The 21707-nt window shown below is 41.6% G+C and overlaps 1 protein-coding gene across 1 annotated transcript in view; it reads left to right on the forward strand.

The window, feature by feature from the left end:
- LOC124788628 overlaps positions 1-21707 on the forward strand; it is a 495884-nt gene that overhangs the window by 273770 nt on the left and 200407 nt on the right. The window contains exon 8 of the mRNA XM_047255898.1: positions 5819-6046. Within this exon, the coding sequence (XP_047111854.1) occupies positions 5819-6046 (228 nt within the window). The remainder of the gene's footprint in view (positions 1-5818; positions 6047-21707) is intronic.

Here is a 21707-nt window from a genome sequence, read left to right on the forward strand (position 1 = left end):
TACGTGAAGTAAGATGTATTAACTCCACAGTATCGTTAGCAGAGACAGTGCGCTCTTGTTGTCGAGGCTCGCGACAAGTGCAGCGATTAGCAGTGCAAAATGCCGCCGCGATTTGTTTATGTTGGCTGAGCGTGGACACTGCAGCAGACGCTTCGCCATAAACAGAAGGAAATCACCTTGGCTCTGACTGCAGTGAGCGGATATCACAGCCTGCGTGTTCTTATAGTAACCAACGTGAGACTCTACTCACAGGTGCCATGGAGCCACAGCGGAACGATTATGGAAAATCAAATTGAGACTATCTCCATACTGCGACAAATGTCTAATTGTAGAAACTGTAGCGCACATCTTCTTATGTGAAAATAAATCAGAATTTGGAACTGGACTAGGAAGAAATTAGCACTATCAACAGAACCGCGGAAAGTCATATACTGATAACTGAAGCTTTACAACCCCACTGGAAATGTTACCCATCCGCAAAGAATAACAGTTGTTCATGGCTTCTGGGACAGTTTGTGTTTTACGTCGTAACAAACAAAACCTAGAACTTAGAAGAGTACATGTTCTATATTGCAGAAGCACATTTTAAGCCGAAGAAGAATAACAAATATAAGGAATGGTTTAAAAATGTTTATCTGTTGCTTTATGTGGGCTACAAAGAGGTGGACAGTTTTATTGATTAGAAGCAGAATACTATTCTTTCACTGTTGTTTTATTCCTGGAATATTCTTTTACGTTGGTTCTAAAATCAGAACTGTTATAATTTGACAAAACCCCTCCGGCTAAGAAATTTCTTTCATTTGTTGAAAAATACATGGCTTCCTTACAGACCTCATATGCATCCAGTGCATAATAACTTAAATTGTGAATATATTTCTGAATGAATGTTTGTAATGTATCTTCCGTCACCCTTTTCACTGTTATAAGTTATGTTCTACAAGGAACGCACGCCATTGGAGGCGGCAATCTGTAATTTATTTTACCTTAATTACTACTTCAATTTTGTTCTCACGGTATCTAAAGCGATCTCACAATGCTAAAGTTGTTTACAAATTCTACGCCAGTAGAAACCTACTGCTTCTAACGATGTCATTAAACCAGAGTAGTTTTAAGTGTATTTTCGTCTAGAAATGAATTGCCTTGACGGTTGATCGATCAAGAGCGGGAAAGGTAAAATATTACGAATATATGACGAGAGGACAAGTGCTTGAGACAGGACTTCCCTATCAATACAATCGCCTGAGACGACGACTTTCCTATCAATCTCCTGGATAGTTTTGTTTCTCAAATCAACAGAGTGCGTTATCATGCAGTAGCACAGGTGATGTAGTTTTGTTGCTCGATTTTCTTACACTGCGACCGAAAGATGTCTCAGTTGTTGGCAACAAACTCCAGCTGTGTTGCACACACCCCTTGGGGTAGAATTCGTAGCCCAAAACACACTTTTGGAGCTATCAGATGTAAAATATTATGTTCACACTACTCTTTACTCGAGTTTACGTCTTTTGGTGGGGCTCAGCCTTTCATTTCTTCCTAGGAAGTTAACGATAAAGGCATCGTAACACGTCACCAGTAACAGTACTGCATAGGAATGCTCGATGAGTGACCTAATGACGTTCAATAATAGTCACTCCGTTGATTTTTGTTGTTTCGAATTAGAGCAAGCAGTACTCCTACACCAGACTTCTGAACTTTGCCTGTTGAATGCAAATGTCGCATGATGGTAAAATGGTAATCTATCACATATATCAGTAGTCGAGACTTCCTTAATGTGGAAAATCATTCATGCCAGAACGATCTTTGTTGAAACACGAATGTCTTTTTGTGGCGTATTTTTCCCAAAAGCACTCGCTCCAAACACAGTTCAGATCTTTCTAGCTGCCTCCTCTGCGTTCACCCCTCTGTTATACCAAAAGTAAACGTTGTGTTGCAGATGTTACACCTTTTTCCACTTGCGACTCAATTTTACAATGCCTAACTCTAGTTCATGATTTTCAAGTATGCAAAATCCAATGCTTAACTGCAAGACGATAACTAGAATTTCAAATTCTAAAATGACAGTTGATACATACACTGACAGCGTTCACATGGGCGGCGCCGGATTTCAGGCGGCGGGTGGCGTCTGGCCGGTAGCCGCTGCAGCGCGAGGAAACGCTCGAGCGTAAGCTGTTATGATCGCGACGCAGCCACGAGCTGCCCTGCGGAGTTGTTTCTGGAATACTTGTTATTGCTGGTGGGTAGAATGTTAAGCGAATTATCTTCGATGCTTAATCAGACTCATAACTTTAGACCGAATAGTGGTAAAAAAAAACTGTTGGATTCGAACAGGCGACCATAAGTTTAGAATGCACGAGGATTTCCACTAGACCATGGGCTCACACAACCCGAGAACATCTCGTAAGCAGACAACACTTCCTCCTAACACTTCCGCATCTTACAGTGTTGCCAGATTGTGCAGACGGCCGGACTTAAGAGTTGTCAGGGGCGGTCAGTTTTATTGGCCACCTTAAGTGAACGACTCTGACTTTGTCTCTGTGGCGGCCGGCCGGCGGTCAGTTTTTATGTCTAAGACTGTACATATTCACTTGGGACAATTCAAATTTACAAAATTATATGCAGTTTTGGACAAATATATGTCGCAAGTACAGGAAAAAGTATGAAGGCCTGTGACCCGTTCAGCCGAACACAAGTGGAGCTGTCATTTACAGAAACTTGTAAGTACGCTGTACTGAGACATGCTGTTTAGTGCAGAGATCATGAAATAAAATTTCATTAGACTAGCGTTTTAGTCAAGGTAATGCATTATCATGCACGCTAGTATATAAGGGCAGTAGAAATTTATAAATATTGTAACACAGTAATTTCAGTGGAAAGTAAAGTAGTGTGTAATAACCAAATGTGGATGACGAGAAAAAAAAAAGAATTGCAGCAATAAATTAAATGTAAACCGACATCAGCTTTCGGGGATAATCATATGCATTCAGCTTCACGTGACGAATAGTGATCTCTCTATAAAGCTCATAATGCCCCATAAATTATGGACCGCTCGTGGGTTCTTTTTCTATTTTTTTCTTTTTTTTTCTCCACAGTTGTCGATGTTTCTTCTCTGAAGATATTCTCTGCAGACGGGAACAATAAAAATGAATGATTTTGTCATCGACAACATGGTCTCGATCAGTACTATTGTGGATTATCAGCGTGCTGGTTATTTGCAGAACATCAACTTGTTTTAATGAGTACGATATAGAAACAGCTAAAGTTGCAACATTCCTTTTTATTTGCGAGTAACTAATGACTAGTTTCGGGTTACCTAAACCCAGACAGACAAAGTAGTATTTTATATGCTAGTTCTGAAAATACTGATTTGTTTATCTGAATGATTTGAAAATGGGTTCAGCTCACCCGAAACTAGTCAACGATCAACTGAACGGTGATCCTTGCAACTGTGTATGTTTCTGTATCGTACAGGACTATTTTAACAGATACTATCGACTGCGTTTGCTGCAGTTGAGATATGATTTTTCTCGTGAGATGAACAGTAGATTTTTCGGTGGATTTTGTACGCTAGAAGCAGCCTGCGTCGCGTCAGTGAGTCAAGCCTCCTTTCCGAGCACAGCTGGATTCAGAAAGTGTTCGCACACCATTCGGACAGGCCCCAGTTGTCAGACGTTGTTTTAAAGGTCTCTCTTCGATAAGAATGATATTGTTCTGTTTGCTAAAAAATTCCTCGGTCCATTGAGAAACCTGGTCTGATACTCTGTTGTTGTTGTGGTCTTCAGTCTAGAGACTGGTTTGATGCAGCTCTCCAAGCTACTCTATCCTGTTCACGGTTCTTCATCTCCCAGTACCTACTGCAACGTACATTCTTCTGAATCTGTTTAGTTTATTCATCTCTTGGTCTCCCCCTGCGATTTTTACCCTCCACGCTGCCCTCCAATACTAAATTGGTGACCCCTTGATGCCTCAGAATATGCCCTATCAGTCGATCGCTTCTTCTAGTCAAGTTGTGCCACAAATTTCTCTTCTCTCCAATTCTATTCAATACCTCCTCATTAGTTATGTGATCTACTCATCTAATATTCAGCATTCTTCTGTAGCACCACATTTAGAAAGCTTCTATTGTCTTCTCGTCTAAACTATTTATCGTCCACGTTTCACTTCCATACATGGCTACACTCCATACAAACACTCTCAGAAACGACTTCCTGACACTTAAATCTATACTCGATGTTAACAAATTTCTCTTCTTCAGAAACGCTTTCCTTGCCATTGTCAGTCTACATTTTATATCCTCTCTACTTCGACCATCATCAGTTACTTTTCTCCCCAAATAGCAAAACTCCTTTACTACTTTAAGTGCGTCATTTCCTAATCTAATTCCCTCAGCATCGCCCGACTTAATTCGACTACATTCCATTATCCTCGTTTTGCTTTTGTTGATGTTCATCTTATACCCCCCTTTCAAGACACTGTCGATTCCGTTCAACTGCTCTTCCAAGTCCTTTGCTGTCTCTGACAGAATTACAATGTCATCGGCGAACCTCAAAGCTTTTATTTCTTCTCCATGGATTTTAATACCTACTCCGAACTTTTCTTTTGTTTCCTTTACTGCTTGCTCAATATACAGCTTGAATAACATCGGGGAGAGGCTAGAACCCTGTCTCACTCCCTTCCCAACCACTGCTTCCCTTTCATGCCCCTCGACTCATAACTGCCATCTGGTTTCTGTACAAATTGTAAATAGCCTTTCGCTCCCTGTATTTTACCCCTGCCACCTTCAGAATTTGAAAGAGAGTATTCCAGTCAACTTTGTCAAAAGCTTTCTCTAAGTTTACAAATGCTAGAAACTTAACACTCATAATTAGTTCATTAGGAAACAGTACACAACAGTATCTAAGGCCTTCAAGGAATACGTCATGAACCTGGTGCTGGTATCTAACGGCTTCTCCGAATGAACAGAAAGAGCTGGGTTCAACAGATCGTTGTTTGTGGAATACATGTAGATTCCTACAGAGAAGATATTCGAATGCAGAAAGGTCATAATAAGCAAGCATAAAAGATTTTCCTGTAATTTGTTGCACAATTTTACTCCTCGGCAGCAAATGCCCTTTCGAGTTTGTTGTTCCTTGGTAAATACAGACTCAATCTTTGCAATGTCCACTTGTGGCGTGACGGAATTTGAAGACACCACAATGTTTCCAGAATGAGATTTTCATTCTGCAGCGAAGTGTGCGCTGATATGAAACTTCCTGGCAGATTAAAATTGTGTGTCGGACCGAGACTCGAACTCGGGACCTTTGTCTTTCGCGGGCAAGTGCTCTACCAACTGAGCTACCCAAGCACGACTCACGCCCCGTCCTCACAGCTGTACTTCTGCCAGTGCCTCGTCTCCTACCTTCCAAACTTAACAGAAGCTCTCCTGCGAACCTTGCAGGACTAGCACTCTTGAAAGAAAGGATATTGCGAAGACATGGCTTAGCCAAAGCCTGGGGCAGGAGAGCTTCTGTAAAGTTTGGAAGGTAGGAGACGAGGCACTGGCAGAAGTAAAGCTGTGAGGACGGGCGTTGGTCGTGCTTGGGTAGCTCAGTTGGTAGAGCACTGGCCCGCGAAAGGCAAGGGTCCCGAGTTCGAGTCTCGGTCCGTCACACAGTTTTAATCTGCCAGGAAGTTTCACACCACAATGTGTCAACATACTGTGTAAGGCCGGTATATTGAGAGAGCGCTGCAGTGTCTTTTACTTTGATTCAGACCCATCTGTGATGGCTACTAAGTGTGACCCTGTGTTTGTTCTTCTTTCACTGTTGCGGACGCTACGCAGCGCGGCCGCCCCGCTGCCTGGTACCGGGCCCACCCCGGCGAGCTGGACGCCAAGCTGCTGTCTGTCATCCCGGAGGCTCCGAGGACGGCGTCCGTGGTGCCGCCCGGCTGGGACTGGCGCATCGCGGGGGGCGGCGCGGGGGCGGCGGCGGGGGTGGCGGCGGCGGTCGCCGCTTCAGAGGCGCCCACCGCACCCGCCTCGCAGGTCACCACACCCGTCTCGCCCAAGGTACGGCCGCACAGCTTCCCCACCGTTTCTGATAATCCTGCGACATTTCTAGCAATTTTGGTGTAAGCTGACAGAGACCGTAGTGTGTGTCAACCGTATGTTGGCCTATATGCTCCCCCGACCTGCGGGAGGTTTCGTCCTGTGGTCGTTTGCTTCTGGCTGCAGCCAACGTTTCCTTAGACTACAGTACTGTTTGAGGCAGAAATTGTCTTTTGCTGTGTTACGATGTTGTACTTCACACTGTTTCGTACTGTATCATTTCCTTGTGAAAAATGAGTGCGTATGTGTTACAGTTACGGTCAATGTCTCAGAACTTGAGACGTTTTCAACTCCGATTACGCACAACATTAAAACCATATTGATCTTCGTGCATGACTTTTGATTTGATGGAAGTTTACAACACAGTGTAGAAGGCAGACGGGGCTTGTTCCACCCTCATTACTTGGCAGTCTGTGGGGACCAGGATTGCTTCCTGTGCCTCCCACAAGTTCCTTTGGCAGTCGCACAACTTAACAGTCGGCTCACTATAAATATACATTTTATTTCCTACGAAGGTCGTAATGAAAGTCGTGAGCAACCCATTGTTAAAATTCCAATTCCAACAATGTAACAAAAACGGTGTCTTAGCCACAAATCTTGCGGAACAGACAGTGGCGTCTGCTCCAGTTTTATAGGGCTTTAGTTCCCTCCCAACTGGACTGTGGCTGCACAAAATGGTTCAAATGGCTCTAAGCAATGTGGGACTTAACATCTGAGGTCATCAGTCCCCTAGACTTAGAACTACTTTAACGTAACTAACCTTACGACATCACACACATTCATGCCCGAGGCAGGATTCGAACCTGCGACCGTAGCAGGCGCGTGATTCCGGACTGAAGCGTCTAGAACCGTTCGGCCACAACGGCCGGCTGTGGCTGCACAATGAACGGGTCAGCGAGCCCTTCGTACGTGAAGATCAACGCTGTACGTCATGAGGGGATAAGGCTGGTCACGGAAGCTTACAGGACGAACTCCATAGCCAGTCTCTGGGGAGCTGCCACTTACTATCCGGCAGCAGCTTCTCATGCTGCGTCAGACACTTCAGTTTCCCGTTACGCCCAATTCCCCAGCACACAAACCGTTGCTCATACAGCTATGGAACCCCAATTTACCAATCAGCCGCGGGCAAACGAGGCCGTTTGGGATCCGTGCAATATGTTTGTTGGAGTCCTTCGGTGTGGGGTAAGTGCTGGCTCAAATCCAGGGTTTTAATCACCTGACTCCGCGATTACTGCAGAAGCCCAAAATAATTTTAGACTTAGCACTGTGCAGGAGAATTGTACTCTAGCTTTTATTTTTAATACGCTATTTTGCAACATTTTAAATGAGCGTCCTGATTATTTCGCTGTACTCACTGATGGGTCTAAATAGGGGTCCGTTGATAGCTCTGTTGGTTACCCAGATCGTGTCCTTAAGATTCGGTAGCCTCCGGAGTTCACTGTATTCGATATTGAACTACCTGCGATCTTGAGGGCGCTGGAGCACGCCTGCTAAATTCTTCGCCTGTTCCGACTTCCTGAATGCCTTTCAGCCTGCAACGCTTGCATCCAGCAGATAAAGTAGTCCAGGATAGCTGGCCGCTATGGCCGAGCGGCTCTAGGCGCTTCAGTCAGGAATCGAGCTGCTGCTACGGTCGCAGTTTCGAATCCGGCCTCGGGCATGGATGTGTGTTATGTCCTTAGGTTAGGTTTAAGTAGTTCTAAGTCTAGGGGACTGATGACCTTAGATGTTAAGTCCCATAGAGCTTAGAGCCATTTGAACCATTTGAAATCCAAGATATGCAGGACGCTCTAATGCGGTTACAAAGGCTGGGGAAGAAGGCGTCCTTATGCTGGGTAGCCAGAGCGCATGGGTACTCCAGGGAACGAAACGGCGGATGTAGCGGCCAAGGAGGCGTGTCGTGTCCGTCAGTTAGCTCAGTAAGCCATCCCCCTGCATGCTGTAGTCTCGCCATTGAGGCACAGAGTCGATGGGAATATGAGTGACTGGAAGTAACAGACAACAGTCTCCGTTCAGTAAGGCTCACAACGTCGCCGTGTTGTACCTCCTTCCAGCACGCAGATGATACGAAGTCCTCCTTACTCATCTTCGCATAGGGCACAGCAGAATGACGCATTGCTTCTTGATCCGGAGAGAGAACCCTCTACTGTGCGTCACTGTGCGCCACATTTTATTAGAGTGTGGTTTATTTTCTGACCATTGTGTAGCGAGAGATTTGTAACAAATCTACCCTCTATTGTAAGTAGCGTCTAAAGGAATGTGTTGGAATGTAAGTCTGTAGGCTTTCGTGGCCGCCGTTGTCACTGAATTTAAAATCTTCTGGGTTATTAGGCCACAATCGCGAAATTTGGAGCGCACTTCAATGCAAGTTGGTTTCAATAGTTTTCACAACGAAACTGTATCTCGAAATCTGGCTGAAAACCCGAAGTGACTGGTCGTACGTAAAATGTATTAGCGGCAAAACGCAGTCAATACCTTCACTGCGCAACCGATGACAGTGCCACTAAAGCAGAGTTACTAAACAGGGGCTTCAGAAATTGCTTCACCAAAGAAGACGAAGTAAATATTCCGGAGTTCGAATCAGAACAGCTGCCAATATCATATATTAGTAGATATCCTCGGTGTAGCGAAGCAACTTAAATCAGTTAATAAAAGCATGTCTTCCGATACAGATTGTGTACAAATTATGTTTCTGTCACAGTACGCTGGTATAATAGCTACATACATAGCAATCATTTACAACCGCTCCCTCGACGAAATATCCAAACCTAAAGAGTGGAAGTTGCATTAATCACAGCAATACTCAAGAAAAGAAAGAGAAGTAATCACTCATTTACAGACCCATATCACTGACATCGATTTGCAGTAAGATTTTGAAACATATACTGTGTTCGAATACTATGAACTACCTCGAAGAAAAAGTTCTATTGACAAATAGTCAGTACGGATTCAGAAAATATGGTTCTTGTGCAACACAACTAGCTCTTTATCGACAAAGGATTTCAAATTGATTCCATATTTCCGGAATGCTTTTAATACTGTACCTCACAAGCGGCTTCTACTCAAATTGCGTGCCTATGGAGTATCGCCTCAATTACGCAACTGGATTCGTGATTTCCTTTGAGAAAGGTCACAGTTCGTAATAATTCATGGAAAGTCATCGAGTTGTACAGAAGCGATATCTGGCATTCCCGAAGGAAGTGTCACAGAGCCTCTGCTTTTCTTAATCTATAAGAGTGATTTACGAGACAATCTAAGCGACGAGCTTAGATTGTTTGCACATGATGCTGTTATTTACCGTCCGGTAAAGTCATCAGAAGATCAAAAACCAACTGCAAAACTATTTAGACAAGATACTTCTTTGGTGAAAGAGTGGCAGTTGACCGTAAATGATGAAAAGTAAAAGGTCATTCGCATGAGTTCCAAAAGGACTCCGTTAAATTTGATTACACGATAAATTACACTAGCCTAAAGGTTGTCAGTTCAACCAAGTGGGATAGCGATTACGAACAACTTAAATTGGAAAGATGACATAGATAATGTTGTGGGAAAGGTGAATCAAAGGTCTGATTTTATTTGCAGAACACTTAGAAGATGCAACGAATCAACTAAAAAGAGTGAGGACACTATGCTTGTCCGTCCTCTGATAGAGTATCGCTGTGCGGTATGGGATCCTTACCAGATAGGTTTGACGAAGGACGTTGAGAAAATTCAAAGAAAGGCAGCTCGTTTTATATTAGTGCGAAATAGAGGAGAGAGTGTCACGGATATGGCACGAAAGCTGGGCTGACAATCATTAAAACGAAGGCTTTTTTTTGTTGCGGCGAAATCTTTTCAAGAGATTTCAGCCATGAACTTTCTCTTCTGAACGCGAAAAATTATTCTTGACGCCCACCTACGTAGGGAGAAATGATAAAATAAGAGAAATCAGAGCTCACGTGGTATGATTTGGGTGTTCGTTTTTCCCGCGTCCTAGCCGAGAGAGGAACGGCAAGAAATAGCGTGAAAGTGGCTCAGTGACAGGCACATACGAGTTAATTGCAGAGTATTCACGTAGATGTAAATGCAGATGAAGATACGTTCTTCTCAGATAAAAAGATTGACGTCTCGTGTGCAGCATAATTTCAGTTTAAAAAATAGAGGAGAGCAGCTATCTGATGGTGAATCTGCCGGTATGAATCTGGTAAAGGTCCTATCTGTTTTTAATAAATGATGCCATTAACAGTGGTTGGTTGCTTTTTCGTTTTTTGATGTAATGTTTCAGCGGATCGAAAAAAGGACTCCCCAGAAATTACACAATGGATTTTAAAATTTTCGCGATTTTTTAACTAGGCATGTGCCTTTCGTTGCTTCAGCAACAGTGTTCTCATACGTTTGTGTACCTTTGAGGATCAGTTCCATTAATTTATTTGCTATAGTTCATCCAAAATGAGGTTTTCTCTTACAGCGTTAGTTCGGAAGAAAGGGAGACCTTCTATTAGGAAGGCATCATGCGAATATTTATCTGCTTTTTAAAACATTTTCATTTATTTTGGTGCGTTTGGATGATACGGTATTCAAGGTGCGGATGATACGGTATTGAGCGTCTTTACAACGACCTCGTTGTCACTATTCCCTGTGTGCATCATGATGCACCTCATTTTCTCAGGATTATTTATTATTTTTGCGTAATCAGTTATACTCCAACTGAACAATCTGCTCAAAATAATTTTCAGAGAAAGCATTTAGTACAATTTAAGAAGATGTTTTATGCCTGCCACCGGCATTACATACGTACTTTCGCCAATATATCGAGTGTAGATTCAAGTCACAACCAACTATAAATGTATAAATGGGTACCTGTTTGATATGAGACTCAATTTTTCTTTGAACCTTTCAGCAACTGTATCGTACTAGCTAGGGAGTCGGTCAAAGAAAGCAGTCATTAACTTATTGCGAATGTCAAGTACAAATATACCAATGTTAGCTCACAGGAATTATACACTTCAATTTCACTGCAAGATAATCTGCTCTAACAACCTCCAAATCGACCATGCATCAGGGATCAACCTCAGTCTGGGCAATATCCACGGTGGCTACAGTAGTGGACTAATCGGAGGGGGGGGGGGGGGGGGGGGGAGGGGGGGGGGAGGGAGGTTACATAGAACATCGTGGAAATCTGATGGACGCCTGATTCTAACCCTCGCACAGCGACGCCCATTAGCAACAGCCTCAGATTGGATGACTGAAAGCACCACCTGCAGCTGTGAGTGAAGGATCATCAACTTAATATGCATCCGAAAACACAACAATCACAATCCCTGTTCATACTAAAATAGCGGAACTCTACACTACACAGTTATTAAAACGCAGGACTGCACACCAACATGCAAGAAATTTAAGAATTAAGCTACTAAGCACACAGATGCATCAAAATAAGTCTCTTCTGCTAGAAACTAATAAATATAATTTACAATCGAATGCTGTACTCTGCTGTTGTGCTTCTGGAGCGATAGCTGCCGCCTTAGTGATGGTGATGGCACCATACAGTAAGAACAGACTTAAAGAAGGATATTTTTTCTCTAATCAAGCAAAATGTACAACTAAATCTGCTTTCTAAGACAATAACGCAGTTCTTTTTGTGCTACTTACATCGAAAATCTTGTGTTACTTTTATGTCTGTTTTTCAGAAGTTTCTGCTGTGCAATATATGGACTGAACACTTATCTAAACTTATACAGACTAGACATACTGCCTTAGGGAAAATAAGTGACCATCACGTAACTTTTTAAATTATATGCTTCAGCCACAGTTCCCACAGACGCTATGATTACCAGTTTCGATCTATTACCAAATCATTTACTGATGACTTGTTAAGAAGTTGAAATTGGTAACCATATCATCTGTTTGGAGACAAAGAGTATGTTGAAGAAAACAAACACCCAGCCACCCACCCACACACACACACACACACACACACACACACACACACACACACACACACACACAGATAGACAGAACCATGCTTGTGCACACTTCAGTACTTAAGTCACACACATATTTATATACAATGATGGCTATCTACGAAGAAAGGACAGTGCCTAAGAATGTCTGTCAGACTTGTTACAATACACATACTGGGTGTAACAAGTGTAAGTGCAGGTATTTCTATGAGTTTTTGAAGATGGTGTACTGAACAACATTACATCAGTATTAATATCATTTGCAGATTAATAATTACAGCTATTACAAATTGTATATTTTTAGGTTGGGTAGTAGCTCCAAGTGTTAATGCTTATTTTCCTCCGCACAACAGATCAGGTGTTGAAGTGTATCCACGTGGACACAATATGGTTAGTCTATACTGACAGACGTCATCCATTTAGCAGTGTAGTTACGTCTGTTCAGAAAACATCACATCGTAAAGTTTGTGCTGTGTTTCTGAGAAGATTGTTTGATGCAGGGAGAAAAACAACCAACACACTGATGTGTGTACATATTAAGGTACGACATACAAAAATATCTGCGCTTATACGCGTTTCATCCTGTGTAAATTCATGATAAAAAGTTGGCAAGACCCAAATATTTCAGTTCATGCAATATTCACTGGATGAGCATTACTTATCACTAAAATAAACAAATAATGAAAAACAGTTGGTCATAAAATATATTGTAGAAATAGACGTTAAACACCATACAGTTTGTGGGCATGTAACTTTTGGTTTGTTGTACATTTTTTTCAAAAATCAGTTCTTATCTTCCAAAGTTACTTATGTTGTTTTAACTCATCATTTGGTCTGACAGATGCACACCAATAATTTTTGCAATATTGGTTCTTGCTGTCGAGCACCACCATCACAAGAAACGTTCATCACAACCACTAACAACTGAGAGTTTTGGTAGGTTCATCCTTTTGACTGCAGGTCTTGGGGACCATGGCTGTTTACTATTGCAAAAAAAATGAAAAGCCTACAGCCGTCCTTATGATTTTATTTATTTTGTAGCTACCAGTTTCAGCGCTTCGATACGCCATCTTCAGGACATAGTTGATGCTGAAGGGGTTGACACAATCCCTATAGTTATACTGATTTAGTGGCCAACATAACTGGTTATGCAGCCTATCTGTAAACTTTGATGTCAGCACACCAAACATCAACTGCCAGTTGATGGTTGGAGTACTGACATCAAAGTTTACAGATGATGTACACAGCTAGTTATGTTGGCCACTGATGCAGTATATATAGGGATCGTGTCAACCCCTTCAGCATTAACTACGGCCTGAACATGGTGCATTGAAGTGCCAAAACTGGTAGCTACAAAATAAATAAAATCATAAGGACGGCTGTAGTCGTTTCATTTTCTTACAATAACAACAGATGTCTTATGTTGATGAAAAAATAAATGTGAACAGCCATCAGGTGAAGCTGTCGGTTCAGCATCAGGAACAGTGTTATTTATTTTTAACAAACGGAATCCTGAACATTATCTGGCTGCTGTATTTTACTTTTTCTAAGTATTGACCTGTATTCTTAATCATCGGTGAAGTTGATCATACAAGTGTGATCTATTGAGACTATCTTTCATAATGGTTGTTTTGTAAGTAACATATATAATGAAAAAATCCACAGCAAATAACAAATGATTTACTCAAGAAGTGTCAGATATTCCTTGGCCCATCACTCATGATATAAGATCTTACACAAGAAAATTAGTCTACTTTGCTTATTATCATTCGCTTATGACAGCATTATACACTTGCTATTCAAATTTCTAGCTCAGAAAGGGGTAGTTCGAGCAGTATGTGGTGTGAGTTCATTAATCTCTTATCGATATCTGCTCAGGAGCCTGGGAATTCTGACGTTGGCCTCTCAATATATATTTTCTTCAGTGTTGTTTGTTGTTAACAGTTTGAGATTATTCACAAGAATTAGCAGGTATCACTCAGTTAATATCAGGCAGAAATCCTGCCTGCATTTGGCTCGCACCTTCTTGACTCTTATGCAGAAGGCCTACAATATTCATTTTCATCCATTTTCGGTGAGCTACCACAAGAATTAAAAAAACAAATCTCCTCGCACTTCCAAGTGTAAATTGAAGAACTACCTCAATGTTTACTCCTTCTATCCTGTCAGGAAGTTTCTGCAGAAACTTCAAGCAAACTTCTGTAGTATATTGTTCATTATACTAGTATATCCTCAATGGGGCACTGTTAAGTGGGGCGTTCCCCAAGGATCGGTGCTGGGGCCACTGCTGTTTCTTATTTATATAAATGATATGCCTTCTAGTATTACAGGTGATTCAAAAATATTTCTGTTTGCTGATGACACCAGCTTGGTAGTGAAGGATCTTGTGTGTAATATCGAAACATTTTCAAATAATGTAGTTCATGAAATAAGTTCGTGGCTTGTGGAAAATAATTTCATGCTAAATCACAGTAAGACTCAGTTTTTACAGTTTCTAACTCACAATTCAACAAGAACTGATATTTTGATCAGACAGAATGAGCATATTATAAGCGAGACGGAAGAGTTCTAGGCGTTCGGATAGATATTAAGCTGTTGTGGAAAGCCCATGTTCAGGATCTTGTTCAGAAACTAAATGCTGCTTTATTTACTATTAGAACAGTATCTGAAATAAGTGACATTTCAACACGAAAAGTAGTCTACTTCGCATATTTTCATACGCTTCTGTCATATGGTATTATTTTTTGGGGTAATTCTTCTGATTCAAAAAGGGTATTTTTGGCTCAAAAACGGGTTGTTCGAACTATATGTGGTGGAAGTTCGAGAACCTCTTGTCGACCCCTATTCAAAAGTCTGGGAATTCTGACATTGCCCTCACAGTATATATTTTCTTTAATGTCGTTTGTTGTTAGCAATATTAGCTTATTCCCAAGAGTTAGCAGCTTTCACTCAGTTAATACTAGGCAGAAATCCAATCAGCATGTGGAATGCACTTCCTTACTCTTGTGCAGAAAGGAGTGCACTATTCTGCTGCATCCATTTTCAATAAGCTACCACAAGAACTCAAAAATCTTAGCAGTAGCCCAAACGCTTTTAAGTCTAAACTGAAGAGTTTCCTCATGGCTCACTCCTTCTATTCTGTCGAGGAGCTCCTGGAAGAGCTGAAAAATTAAGCAAATTCCAGTGTTACATTATTGTTGATTTTCTTTATTTAAACTTACGAACTGTCGCCTGAATACGTTTCTTGTATTTCATTTCATCTGTTTCTACTATCATGTTATAATTTCATGTATTGACTCGTTTCATGACTGTGGAGACTTCTCCTTAATTTTGTCCCACGGAACAATAAATAAATAAATAAATAAAATAAAAAAATCCCCTTTACTCTGTATATGCTCTTCTTCCCCTCTCCACTCCTCGCCCCTTATCTGCCCATCTCCTCCCCAGCCTCATCTCCATCTCCTCCTCGCCACCACCTTTGCACATCTCCTCCCCACCCCTTTCTCTGCCCACGTCCTCCTCACCACCCTCTCTGCCCACCTCCTCCTGACCACACACTCTGCCCCTCTCTTCCTCTCCACTCTTTGCCCATCTCTTTGTCTAGACCTCTCCACTCATCTCCTTCTCCCTCTGCTCTTGCTGTCCATCTCTCCTTCGCACATCCACTGTCTATCTCCTGCTCCCATTCTCTCTTAGTTTCTCCTCATACTCCATCTCCCCCTTCCTCTCACACCTCCTTCTGTGTCTCACTCTATCCATGTCCTCCTTCCCCTTCTCTCTCTGCCCATCTCATCCTTCTCACTCTAACTCTTTATCTCCCCTTTCCCTCTTTCTCCTTATTCGCCACACACACACACACACACACACACACACACACACACACACACACACACATACATACATACATACATACATGCACACACATTATTGAAAGATACGCAGCCTCCACTTGAATGGCCTTAGGGGCCGAAAAACATTGCAAACTAAGTTTTCATTCCTAACTACAGAAATTTGTTTATAGACTGTCTCGTCAATTGCATCTGTAAATTCCATTGAAGCAATACAGCAGCCGCAATAAAATATGAGAATTAGTATAAAAAATACTCTCCATAAATAGTTAAAAGCCACTGTTCGCTTGTGCAGTGCAGACGTGCAGTTGCTGAAAATAAATTTTTCTAGTTTTGATGATTCAGGGCCTTATCAGAGTCAGACAGCTTTACTGGATCACTTGTTTCTTTCATATTAACACTTCCCTCTCTTTTTCTATAACACGTTGAGACATCTATTCTTCATAGTATTCAACTTCGCACTCAGGCCATGTGTGTCTTTTGTCTGTGCTCAAAGAAATTTACTTTCGTTTCGAAATTGTGTTAAATTTTTCTTCTCTGGTTTAAGGTCCTTCACGTGTCTGTCGAATCCATTGTTCGATCCCCTTAGCTCTCGTTGTTAACTTCATTCCCAAGTAACCTAACCTGTTCCTCTCAAATCTTTTGTATTGTAGAGGTCGGGTGTTTAATAATTTTTGTAACGTTTGGTGGACCCTTTTTTCTAACCAATATCACGTCGTTCAGCTCTCAATCCTCGGCATGGCAGGGCAGGGGTGGGAACCCTGTGGACGTCTTCTGATAAATAAAAAGCATGAGACTGGCATAAGTTCAGTCACAAGTTTAGAACAATGGTAATATCATTGCCGGCGGCCAAAATCGGGCTTCGGCCCTATGGAGCATTTTGAGGATGCTGATCTCAGCAAGCAGTTTCAGCCACGGTCGTTCCTGACGTAACCAATCCGTAGTGGCAGTGTCGTTCGTCGGCATGACCGCGGTGAGGAATTGCCACGTTAAGGCTCTGGCCACGATAGCTTACGGATGCATCAGCCTCCAGGAAGGACGTTAGCACTTGCTGTAATTGGTGTGCATCTATGTGCGGAGCACGGCAAGGTGTTCAGAGATGAACTGCGGAGATGAACTGCGGACGCTGTTGCGGACGGCAGCGTCAGTATTGGTAGCAGTAGAATTTGTCTGCAAGGGTGGTGACGTCTTAGCTCCTAGGTGGTCCAGGTGTGAAACACAGACCGCCAAGTAGGCAGCCTGGAGTGGATAGAAGTTAGCCGGTAGGTGTCCCTCTGGGTGGAAGGCACCAGTTTCGCAGCATTCAGACTTAAGTGCAGCTGGCAGACCTGTAGCGGGTGAAGGCAGTATCTAGCAGTCACAGCTTGATGACTCATACGAAGATGATGACTTGTGTAGACTTCACCTTTGGCTGGCTGCAGGAAGTGGTGCTTGTCTAAAATGGAAAATGGACAGTATTTATAACAGCTTGGCCCTTTTTATTTTTTTTATTTTTTAAAAATTGGCATTGCTTTCTCTCCCGTAAGCCACAATAGAACACAGGCATGAGGATTGGTTTTTTGGCAACCATGTCGCCTCCACTTCAGTTTCTGGACATTTGAGTTGTATCAGCGATACCACAGTCCTGGCTGTGCCGTGATGGTGCAGGAGACCCAGATGGAGATATCTGTGGTGTCAGCGTAGTCTGCATACAGCACCTTACACAAAAACACCTAACTGACCCCTGCCACAGAGCTTTCTTGAGTCACCCCGCCGTGACGTCCTCTGCTGAGCTGGTCACCAGACTCTTACTCTAAACTAAGCGAATCAGTGCTGGAACAGCATTATATTTTCTTCTCTCACAGACTGGCATGTTAGTTTACTAAGATATCCACTGCTTTATCATCTCTACTTTTGCTTTATCTATATTTATTGCACTGCGTTCTTCTTCAGATAAATGACTTTAGACTGTTCTAGTTAGTTCATCACAGACAGTTTTTGTTGTTCTTCTGAATTTCTGTCTACTATTAGATCAGTACTAGATTATGTCCTGCGTCTGTGTTTGAACTTGGCATGCTTTGTACTCCCGAGTTTAATTTCTGTATCTTTCTTTGATCACTGATCATACTGCATCTCATCTGTTACGTGCACATGCCTCGGAGTCTTCTGCAAGCATACTTGCTTCTATTGTGATTTAGCAAAGGGTGGTGCGCAGTTAAAACCAGTATTGTAAGTACAGAAGCCTTCCACCCTTTTTATTTATCTCTGCGATACTTCTCTTTATTGTAATAGTATAGCTTTGTGTTTAGATACACCGACGCCATTTTTACAACCTGTAAAATATTTTGTCAAATCATTCTATTTGCTCATCAACAGATTGCTACATGGTCATGCAAATTTGGAGAAATGATGGCTGGAGTTCGTTTCTTTTAATCATAAGAAGTAATATTTAGTCACTCTCTTCCACATAACACCTCAGCCTGTTACCTACCTTTATATTCAAATCATTCACACAAAAGTTTGTTCTCACCCTTTAAGTAAATGACTATAAATTACTATTGTATTTCCGTTTTTCGACACTAATTAGAAAAAACCTCAATTTAGTCTTTTCATTTCTCACTTCAGTGTCTGTTGTTTACCTGCAATATTAACACTTCTAACGGATTTTGTTTCAACTCCTGATAACTCAGTCCCGATCATCGTAGTATAGCGAACAGAAAAAATATTACAACCAGTACTTCTACACCCAAATTACATTTTTCAAAACTAAGTTTGTGCAACAACAGCACGAAAGACTTTTCATGTTTTTAATTTTCACGTATTTGTACTTCAACAGACATCTATCCTAGAATATCTTAGAGGATAACTGTAACTCCAGAACCCCAATGAAGCAAGTCACCATGGTTAGCCCTAATAACATACAAATTAATAAATCTATAGTACTAATACATGTGTCGTAATACACGTGTCTTAATACTTTTGGCGGCTGAAAACTAAAAACTTGATTTTTATTTAAACTTATTAAATCACTAAACACTTCGAGTTATTCTTTAGGTACAGCGTACAGTTACTTTGAAGAAGTATATTGGGTATGAATGTACGTGGGAGTTTGTTTAGCGACTAAGTAAACAATGAGCTACAATGGCCTGTGTATGAACTTAAATTAAATCATTGCTGACGGAGTAAAATCTCCAGTATTTGCTTGGATAATTGGCAAACATTCACCCATCAACTGAACAGCTACATTTGCGTCAAACACCGATCACAAAAACTTACAATGTTGTGCTGTTTAAGCTAAGTTTCATTTAAATTATTTACACTCTAATCGCCTGTGGCGCCCGAAGATTAGCTCACAAAATCTCTAAATGCGTACTGATTAAATAATTTTAAAGAAAATCTAATTCCGTGTGTGGTGAGCTTAGAAACATATTTACAACATTTTCAACTACAGAGTAGTAGATCAAAGAAACTAATACGGTATTTGTTAAAGCTGTAGATAGTTAAAGTTTAGTTCTGCTTGTCGTCGGAGGTAATTATTGAACAGCTCGTGAGTAATGCAGCAGTTTGAGAATTCGAATGGGCCAACAGCATTTTCGATATTGAGTGATTCTTAGATAGTCATAAGTAATATTTGTGATAAATTATACTTCATTTTAGATTCATAATTACAAGCTTACAAGCGAATGAGCCCAATAACGCTGATTCTATAAAGACTAAACACAGTTTCAGAAAACTATTAACATCAAAAGTATAGCTGAAAATTCTTCCTCCTGTGGGAGGATAACGCCGAAAGCCTATTAAGTAGAAAAGTCGTCCATCAATGTAACAAATGAAAAGGAAGCGAATAAAATGCTGAAAACGAGTGTTATAATGGTGAAGGGCATTAAAAAATTTTAGTGCAAAGATGGCAACATGAGCCAATCAATTCAGTTCAGAATTACCAAAATATCTAACGGAGTTGCGTGATAATTCTATATGACGTACGTAAGTTACGTGTATCACATTTCGAGAATAGTATGCCCTTAAATTACCAAGGAAATAGGAACCAGGCAGACATGGTAGTTATTCCACAATCAACTCATTTCACAGAAATTCACCCGATTAAGACACAAAAAATGAGAAAGGAAAGTTACCAGTTTTACTCCGTAAGGCACTGCCACGAAACAAGTTCAGTCTTATACTTGGAAATGGAATGAAGCATTAAAGGAAACAAGAATTTGCTCATGTAATTTTCTCGTGTAGAGGAGATTCCTACTTTGTAAAGACGAACAGTACGTTCTGAATTTTGGGGAGAATATGGGGCAATATAAAAACAAACAAATAATTTACAGTATCAACAAACGCAGAACGGTAATATCAAAAGTGGATTGTGGAAAGGTCGTGTATGTAGAAAAAGTGTAGGTATCAGATGGACTTTTTACCCTAGTGTATGCTGAAAGAAGTAACAAAGAAAGTGAAAAGTCAATTTTGCTGTGGATTTGGGAGTTCTCTTAGGAAATTTAGCTATGCTAAGATTTTTAAGCAATAGTGCATTTGTTTGCTGGAAAAGAAGACTTACAAAAGTGGAAAGGCCACCTTGGAAAATATTTAGATGGGCACAAAAACACTGACACCGATGAGGAATGTTATATTCTGTGTGACAATACAGCCTGATCAAGTGTCTAGACGCAATTATGTAATGCAGAATTGACCTCTACATGTCGCGAGAGGCGGACCCGCCAGTGTAGGAGGAGGCGGGGAGTGTTGTGTCGTCAGTAGCGAAACAGCAACAGCTAAAAGAGTCGGTCAGGAGACTTCAATGAATTCGTACATGGGCTAGTCACGGGATGTCACCTAAGAAATCCTTCAGAGACAATTCAACCCTTCTAAAGCTGTCCAAGTCAACTGTTGACGATGTGATCGTGAAGTGGAAACAGCTAAACCCAGGCCAGACAGAGTTCATGTACTGAAGGACACAAACCGTCACGCATTACATTGTAAAAAATCGCATGAATTCAGTAGAGGGAATCACTCGAGAGTTGTAAAGCGCTAGCAGCAGGCCAGGTAGCACAATGACTGTGCTTAGAAGTTAAAATTAATGCGTACAACGTTCGATCAACTCCTCATCAGCTTCGTATTTTTGTAGTCGGTGCTAAGCGACAGTTGAGGTGAGATAAAGAGCGAGGCCTCTGGACCTGAGATATTTCGAGTGATGAATCGCATTATTCCCGATAGAGCGATTTTGATTGAGGAGTGCCTGGAGAACATTACCTGTCATTAAGCACAGTGCCACTAGTGAAACACAAAGGAGGTGGTGTTACAGTGGGAGGGAGGGGGGGGGTGAGGAGGAGTGTTTCATGTGATTAGGATGTGGTCCCCATATTGCACTTAGAAAATGCTAAATGCGGCAGGACACTAACAAACTTTACAGGTTTGTGTACTGTTTACAGTAGAAGAAAAGTTCTGGGCCAATGATTGTTGCAGCACGTCAGCGAACACGAGCATAAAACGGCATCTTTGAGGCAATGGTCTGTGGACCATAATATTCCTGAAATAGACAAGCCTGCTCAGGGTCCTGACCTGAACTCGATCTTTACAGCGTCGACTTCACTCCAGGCTCCGGTGTCACTTTTTTCTCTGGTTTCGGCTATTGAGGATAAACGGGCTGCCATTCCTCCACAGATATTCAGATACTTGATTGAAAACGTCACCAGGATAGTTCAAGCAGTGATAGAGGCGAAGGAATGGCATGCCCCATTAATGTCCACTGATAGACATACAGATATTCTTGATCAGTTAGTGTACATGCTTGTTCATAAGCTATGGTGAAGAAATGAGGAAAACGTTAGTGAACTGTACAGGTAGAGCACAGAT

Source organism: Schistocerca piceifrons, chromosome 3 (assembly GCF_021461385.2).
Source record: "Schistocerca piceifrons isolate TAMUIC-IGC-003096 chromosome 3, iqSchPice1.1, whole genome shotgun sequence".
Taxonomy (NCBI): domain Eukaryota; kingdom Metazoa; phylum Arthropoda; class Insecta; order Orthoptera; family Acrididae; genus Schistocerca; species Schistocerca piceifrons.